The sequence below is a fragment of the Anarrhichthys ocellatus genome, unplaced genomic scaffold, assembly GCF_004355925.1.
Source record: "Anarrhichthys ocellatus isolate YVR2014 unplaced genomic scaffold, GSC_Weel_1.0 scaffold1702, whole genome shotgun sequence".
In the NCBI taxonomy this organism is placed as follows: Eukaryota; Metazoa; Chordata; class Actinopteri; order Perciformes; family Anarhichadidae; genus Anarrhichthys; species Anarrhichthys ocellatus.
This window is the reverse complement of record NW_022281676.1, coordinates 376-9188: the sequence shown is the minus strand read 5'-3', so window position 1 is coordinate 9188 and position 8813 is coordinate 376. Positions and strand designations below refer to the sequence as shown.

Here is an 8813-nt window from a genome sequence, read left to right as displayed (position 1 = left end):
TGAGCAACAACGTTTTAACTCAACACCAGAATTCAGTCGTTTGGAGTCCCTGTGAAATCTCATGAATTCTATGGAATACCTGTTTGTTTTTTGTTTGTTTGTTCATTTTCAAGGATTCAAGGATCATTTATTGTCATTATGCAACACAGGGATAAACAATGAAATTCAGTTGTCGCCCATTGTCAACACAACACATGGCACGCTATTAAGCTTCAATGTCAACACGTCAACAGCTGCCAGTAGGATGGCGTGGCGTTGTCTACAGTTACTAGCGCCACCATGAGGTGGAAATCTAAGCTTGTTTGTGAAAAGTCTCTACAATTTTGGTTTATGAGCAAATACCTACTACGGTGGCCAACGAGGGTCAACACGCTACTACAGTCCTAAACATCTTCTATCAGGAGAAACGTGCTGCAGCTTCAGAAAAATGAATTGCATAATGTGCTGAATCACTTTTGTGTCGTCTAGGTCAGGATGCTCTCATCCAACATTCGTAGTTTATTTTGAAAAGTCTGTATTCATGTGAGGAGAGGAGATTAGCATTGCTGCTGGGTTTCATAGGAAAACGCACAAAAAATGAAGAGTAACTTTCATAAGATCTCCTACGAACCGTAGTGTGAGGAAACCATAACTTATGACCCGTTTAAGTAACTTTGAATCATCAACCAGAAAACCATCAGAGAGAGAAGACGGGAAACGTGTTTTAAGAACAGGGCGTCCATTTGCACTTGGGCTTCTTTCATCACCTGCATGTCTCCGGTTGACACTTCCTCCTACAGCCGGAGCCATTACAGAGCTGAGAAGTCTGCTAATGGTGTGAAACATGACTACATGACTGAAATGGTACTTTCAGACCCACAGACATCACACAGCTCACTGTCCATTAACAGCAATGTGACCTACTGCCACTGAAACTGTGAAAGCAATTAAAGGTGTAATATTACGCTGATGTTGAAGGCTTTAAGGAGGGCGTTAATACGGACAACATGGTGGAATCACTATCAACCATTAGCACGGTTCTCTGGATGTACTGATAGTAGCAATTGTTTTGTGATGAACCGTATTGTACTGAAGCAAAGCTGACTCAAAGTCTCATGAAACACTCATGAAATGCATTCTGTTGGTAACGTGTTCAGGGACACAAGATGTCCGTCTTTTATGCAACTTCTTCTTCTACGTTACAAAACGAGCGTTTAGGTTTAGACAACAAAACCACTGAGTCATGATTGGGCTCAAAATAAGTACGTAGAGTGAGGTTTAGGTGGACTCTCCATTGGCATCATGTTTGTGCTGAGCGACACACAAAAACGAACAATTTGTGTCCCCGTAAATAAATCTAATAGATTACATTTGATGACTTTTTCACGAACTTCCATGAAACTGAGCCAGCTGACGACATCCTCTCAGGATAAAGCTGGCAATAAATTTAATATTCTAGTTTATTGTCAATGTTACGTGCCGTGTTGCCGTACTTGTTCACAGAAATACATAATATAATTTTGAATATGCAAAATAAATTTCACGTTATGCTACTTACGACAAAATGCAACTTTCTTGACGTGCAACATGATTTTCTAAACTTGCAAACATCACATGTGTAGTTCATGGCACAATTCAAACGGAATCAAAAGATTATTTGTCTCTTTCCATTGAATACCGTGCATGTTTTTTTCGGGGGGGGTGTTACTGAACTTCACGTCAATCAGCTGACCCCGACGGGACGAAGTGAAGGTCGCTTTGTACTCGTACATGTCAACATCTCCCGTCCTTCTATACAATCACATAAATGTCTTTTCCTCTTAGAAGCGATTAGTTGACGTCAGACAGCAATGTTTGATTGAAAACAATCGTTTTTAAAATTCTGAATCAATCACGTTAGAATAATACACATTGCAGTTGATGTGTTTGTATATATATACTGGACACCCAAACATACAGTTCAGTGGAGACATCAAGTGTCTCATTATGGTTTAAATGCTGTTTTTCACATTATGAACCATCAGCAGCTTAACTTCTACATTCAAAACCCAAACTGATCAAACGTCAAACAATCAGGCAGACAAACAGACTCGGCTTTGAAAAATAAACCAATATCTTTTATTTGGTGAGTGGTGTACATCACTATATGCGCTAAAGGCTGGTCTATGCTCAGTTATAATGTCTTTGCTCTACATACGGAATATAAAGTGATTAAATGCATCGCTGTCCATTTTCTTCTTGATCCCGCGTCTCCTTTTTTAACCATGAAATGACCACGTGTGGGTTCTCTGAAACAAGTCAGCACTTCCATCATGATTTGTAAACCGTTGGAAATATTCATTTGAATTTAACGTTCTAATGAAAATTGTCCCAATTTATTGTCCAACGTGTAATAGAACAATGAATCTATAGAAAGTTAGCATGCTAGTGAAACAAAAGCTGCAGCTATTGCTCTCTATAAAGTAAATGGGCCTCCTGGATCTGTATGAAGCAGTTATTCCACTGAAAGCCAACAGTGTCCATCAACAGTGAAATCACACCAGTGTTCCATTCACAAATGTTGGTCACAATAGATTCAGTGAAATAATGCAATAAAGTAAATGCTGTTCCATTGACGTTCAATGGGTCAAATGTTTGAATGGGAGTCAACGGGACAAATTTCACTCAGATTTAATAGGACAGTGTTCCTTTATGAGAGAAACGGTTTAAATGAAAGTTAATGGAACAACAGTGATCTTAGAGGAAAGTAAATGTGCTACTTCTGTTTTACTGTTTTACTGTTTTACTGCGGTTTTCAAACACTGGTTGATCAAACTGCACGTGGACCCAAAGAGTCTATATAGCATTGTGTGTATGTATACATATACATATATATATACAGTGTAAACATGTACTGTGTGGATGAAGAGATACATAACCACATGGGAGAACACATCATCATCATTGGCTGATTTGACTGTCGAACGTCCGTTCTGGATTAATACTGTTTCTTTTGGAATGGGCGGTTTCATGAGGATGACTTGAGGTATTCACTGGAACACGAGCCGCTCCTCAGAGTGGCTGCAGACAAACAGGAGAGAGAAGAAAACACGTTCATTATTTCCAACTCTTTATTCCCTTTATTTACTCCTTTGTAGAGCAACGGACATGTTCAACACGTAATCTACAGTCTACAACACGGAGGCTCTGTAGTCCGAACCAAGACGGCAAAACTTTATTACTCCTTTCAATCTTGACAAATGCAGCGCAGACCAGATGGACTTTCACAATAAAAGCCCTATATGCACTGTAACTGTTTACAGTAGCGTAGCAACAGACAAAGCAGACAGCCAGCAGCTAGCGACCTGAGAGGAAACACACCTGTCTCTCAAAGAGGCCACGCCCTCATTTATGCCTAACTTTAAGCCTTAATATAATTGAAACAGGTGAGTTAAATATAAATTCACCCGCTGTACAGTTGTCATGAACGGGGATATTAGTTATAACGTTGTAAACATGTTTATTTCTGCTGTAAAGTTGAGCATTTTACCATAGAGGTCAATGGGGATTGACTCTTTATTTGGAGCCAGCCTCGAGGCATGACCCGCCTCTTCCTCTGATTGGCTAGCACTCGTTGCCTGGTTAGCAGTAGGCCGGAGGAGTGTGATTGGTGCAGGTGAGAGTAAGAATGTCAGGCTAATCAGAGGCAGAGTAGGGCGGGTCATGGCGCTGCAGGTGTTATGTCGAACTGGTTTCCCTCTTGTTGAAATGATAATGTCCCCCATCGACGGTGGTTTGGGATAACGGTTGTTTCAGATTGAGGTGTGTGTGTGTGTGTGTGTGTGTGTTCCTACCAGGTGGAAGTTGTTTAGGAGGTCGTCTACGTTGATGTCATCGTAGCTCTCCTGGAAGGTGTTGGGTTCGTCCCTGGACTCCTCCGGGTCACTGGTTCCAGGATCTTCTAGGCTGTGTGTAGAAAGTCAAAACAGAATAAAACATTTCATTCATACAAAAAAACGTGAAATTCTACAAAACAATATAACATCTGACGGAGGAAAAAGGGAATTGCATGTTATTTCTTAACCACACATTAAAATGCACTTTCTGTAAATGTAGAGTTTAAACTTCTCTTCGACTTCACTTATCGTTTAATGCGATGAGATGAATTTCTGTTACAAATAAACGAGCCAACGTATTCAGTGAAGTTGTTTTAACTGCCAACCTTCACGCAGTTATTTGGTGTTGGTCCAATTTCTTCTATGTATGATTGTGTTGTTTCCATAGAACATGTTAGCTGCTAAATGTTTTATCAGACAATCAAACCCGGAGACAAACGATGAACAAACTGTTCTGGAGGCTGCAGGCTTAAATGTTGGAGAATCGGTCAGTCATTTTTACATTTTTACATTAAATCAACTTTATATCTGCTTCCCTCATTGTTGTCCATCCATCGATATTACTCTCTCAATACACTTGAAAGGAGAGGTGTGCCATGCAGTTGATCAACAACGCTTTGCTTTAGATCTACAATGTTTAACAGCTGTTTAAAATGTCCGTGTTGTCATTTAAAAGGCTCATTCCCCATGTGGTGCATCCTGGTGTTAGAAGAAATGATCAACCTTGTAGAATTCCATTCAAATTAAATGTAAATTTAAAGGAGCAGGTTTCACATTGTTCCTTTAAAAACCAGCAGGTGATGTCGCTCCATGTCTTTATTCAGGCTGATCTCACACTCTGTTATCAGCCGTACCTTCTAAAAACAATGCACCACAATACAAATATAACCCACGTAATCATGAGCCAGGACAGCTGACGGGGTAGAAAGAGTGAGTCAGTCTGCTTAGGTAGGAGGATAAAAACACTAGACTTTATAAAGTCCCGTGTGAAACGTAACGCATGAACATTGACGTATTTGTTATGTAACTTACGTCCTTAAGTAACGTAGTTCTGTAGTTATTTTTACCCAAACCACCATTTTCTCCTAATCCCATAAAACATCCTACCAGGAGACAATCTGCAGTCTCTCTAATGTCCACCAGGGGGCGACTCCTCTGGTTGTATAGAAGTCTATGAGAAAATGACTCTACTTCTCTCTTGATTTATTACCTCAGTAAACATTGTAAACATGAGTTTATGGTCTCAATCTCTAGTTTCAAGTCTTCTTCAATACAGCATGATGTTCATTTAGTACATTATGGTCCATTTAGAGTCACACAGACCATAAAGCAGGGGATGCTATAGGGCGGGGCTACACAGTGATTGACAGGTCTCAACCAGAGACGTATACGGCGTCTCTACGTCACTCCTCCTCAGTCCATATATGGTCACTTCCTGTTCACTGGTTGCAAAAAAGCCAAGACGGCGACGGCAAAACGCTGAACTCGAGAATTCAAATGTCCACAAACCGATGAGTGACGTCATGATGACTACGTCCACTTCTTATTTACAGTTAATAGTTCATATGTTGTACGAGGACACGTTTACATGTTTACATGTTTATATGTTTGTAACATTTCATAACAACAACTGAGCTCAAGAGATTCCTTTGAGACTCAAATAAGAAGGTGTTTTCAGTACCACATGAACTATTTTCCAGCGCTTCCTATGAGTCCTAATGAGGTTCATGTTCCAGTGAATGTAGGGAGGTCTGGTGCCTACCTTCTCTTTCCTGTTAAGACCGAGTTCAGGTACTTCTTAACGGCCATCTGTTTGCGGAAGCGGCTGTAGTTGTCTGTGAAGATGGCGTCTGAGTGACGCTTCACCGGCTCCTCCATCAGCTCGTCGCTGCAGAGAGAAGAGAATCGTGAGAGGAACGAAGAGGAGTGAGAGGCGTCGTCCTTCTCTTTGTGTCTGGATATAACATGTAGTGAAACAGCAGTGGCATACAGTAACCTTTACAATTGTTTGGTCAATTACAAAAGGCTTTTCATTGCAAATGTCAGAAAGTCGTCTGGTGTCAAACTGTCGATGCTGCTGAGAACACGTCACCTGGTTGATGATGCTTTTATTTTTTTATTTGCAAGAAAAGTTTCCTGTGACGTAAATGTTAGAAAATATGGTTTTCACACAAATTATCACATTTTCATCATTTTCTGGATGTTTTTATTTGTTTGTTAAGAACTTAATTAAATTCATGGTTTCAAGCACATTTCTGATTAAAATAATACAGTTTAACACGACACGTTTTATCCTTCATTACCAAACCACATATTTAAAACATGATTCGTGTTTTCTTTGAATTAATTTCTGTATGAAGATAAATAATCAGAAAAAAATGATATTTTCTCTTTCAACAGCATTTTAAGACTTTAGACTTCTACACTCATTTACATATTTTCGACATTGTTCAGTAAACTGTCCACTGGAAGCCCCCGTGGCTCCGGTCCTTATGAGGCATAAAGGTCTCATGGTTCCTTTGTTTTTTTTCATAATTGTGCATCAGGAGGCTGATTTTGGCTTCTTTATCCGCTTGTTTCACACTTTTCAAAAATATAATTCCTGTTTCATAAATCTGGAAGCTGGTTTGTATTTTTTCACACCGTCCGGTTCTGACAGCTCAGCACAGACCTGGCAATAACGGTCAGGTGAACAGGCTTTAGACTCTTATCAAATATAAACAATAAACAATTTCAAGGTGCCTCCGTAAAAATTAAAAAAGCCAGATTCAGCCTCGTCTCTCTGCCCGCCAGCTCGCCGTTCTGCCGGGCTCTCCGGACGGGGAGGTCACCTACCTGACCCGCTTCCCGATCAGAGACTCCAGGTACCTCCGCGCTGACAGCTGCCCGAGGAGTTTGCTGTATCCGCTGGTGAACAGACCGTCCGCGTGTCTCGTCGGCCTGCACAGCATCACGGACAGTAACATTAAAATCCACTCAAATGTTCAGACACTGAAGCGCAGCGGCTCCAATAATCAGAGACATAAAAGAATAACCGTGAGCAGGAGTCCGCAGGTCGATTCATATCTGTCTCTTACCTCATGGATGTGTATGGCAGACTCAGAGTCCGGGAGTACAACACGCTGCACAGGGCTATTAGGAACAGCAGCTGGGGGCCGGTCCGTTGTAACATCGCTTTACACCTGAGGATGGAAACGACAGTGAACACCGAGGACACCGGCTCGTTCCTCACCAGAAGCACCATGACGCCCAACAGTCACGTTGTTAACAGAAGAGCAGTTCAAAGCCACGGAGAGCCGTTTGGAACACTCACATAATGCTGAATTCTGTCCGAGGGGAGCAAAATAAATAGTGCGTAATTACGCACGGCTGGCGAGGACAAACCCGTTTCCCCGCGGAGACGCTGCGACTCTTTTGTCCCACAGAGACCACAAGCTGAAGGAAACGTGTCCGCTTCTACCAACACAAACGTGCTTTTCCTCAAATCACTTCACTGTCCAAAATATTTCCATTTCCCCAATAAAATAATCAGAGTAAATGTAAATTTGGAGTGTAATAATTTCACCTGTCAGTCTATAAGAGAGAATGTACTTTATTTAAAATGACTTCGTATTTATTGACTCGTTTTAACCAATACTTTGATCTCAAGAAACAAACTCATTCCGTCATCACTATGAATATGAACCCGACATCATAAAACTACAACACCAGTAATCAGTTGGATTATATCTTATTCTCTAACTCTCAGGTCGTCGGCAAAATCTCTGAGTTGATGGTGGATTTTTTGGCAGAATAAATAAAAATGAGTCTAATGCGTAAATACGCACAGCGCGGACACCGACGAGCACTAAACATCTGTTTACGCCGCTGCTCTGTTTCCATCTAAAAAACAAATGAAATGTGTCGAGCTTGCTGCTTCAATTGTAAACAAAGAGCAATTCATTGTTTTGTAAAATCGGTCATTTGGAAAGATTTCTCCAAAAACGTGGCCGGAGCGCGCAGAAACACGACCAGACATGTAGAGCGTCATCTAAAGAAAATCATGTGGATGTAAAGATAAAATCTTACATGTGCTCTGCAGAAAGTTGTCTGCTTGTTGTCCAAAGTCCTGGTCTCGAGCCGCTGCTGTATCTCCACTCGGTTTGGTGTTCCTGACTCTTCTTCTGTTCGCTCTCCGCTCCGCTCCTGTTTTATACACCTGGATGTTTCTCATGGAGCGCGAGGGGGACTTCAGATTCGATCAGGGGCCTGAGACGTCAGCAGGTCGCTGCTTCCGTCACCGGTCTTGCTCACCGTCGGAACCAAACAGGCCTCTGGTGAAATTAGTGGGACGTTTTTTCTTCTTCTTCTTCTCCTCATTTTTCTTCTAATGAATCGTAGGAATAACTAACTCATCATCCAGAGTTGACTGCGTTGACTCATCGGATCGTTTTCCCTGGGCTCCATCACGGTGCAGGTCAGCTGCTGCAGGAAGCCAAGAGTCCATCTGAAAGGGGCCCAGAACTATTGGTGCCAAACTGAGCGGATAAAGCAGATTCATTATTGTCATATTACATACAAGGATGATTGTGTTGTGGAGAAATCTATAGATCATTAAACCAGGTTCTCTCTTTGTCAACTTGTCCACTGTTTCCTTGGTGGAAAATTAATTAAAAGTATAAAATGTCGAAGTAATAGAAACATCTGCACCACTAAATATCTGTAAGGGACTGCCAAAAAACCCACCAGACTGATCTAATAATCACGATATGAAGAGCCGAGATCTGGAGATTATCTCCAGCTTCATGAATCAGAACACAGGTTATGAGAGGCCGACCTGAGCCTGTGGACCCCTCAGTGAATGACTCTGATTCTTTACATAAAAATATGTATTTGCCGAAATGAGACGTGTTTCCAAGCATCATTTTGAGCTCCAAACATTTCTCTTTTTTAAAATCTTGTGCATCGTCCTGTCATGAC

General features: G+C 41.3%; 1 protein-coding gene across 1 annotated transcript; it reads right to left on the bottom strand.

Moving 5' to 3' along the window:
* Positions 1–2116: 2116 nt before the first annotated feature.
* On the bottom strand, positions 2117–8000 carry vip (vasoactive intestinal peptide). The gene is made up of 6 exons (XM_031839539.1): positions 7923–8000; positions 6932–7036; positions 6690–6794; positions 5617–5742; positions 3813–3924; positions 2117–3039 (listed from the first exon to the last, which is right to left on the bottom strand). Coding segments are annotated over exons 1-6 (459 nt in total). The 5' UTR covers positions 7925–8000; the 3' UTR covers positions 2117–3030.
* Between the last annotated feature and the right edge of the window lie 813 nt (positions 8001–8813).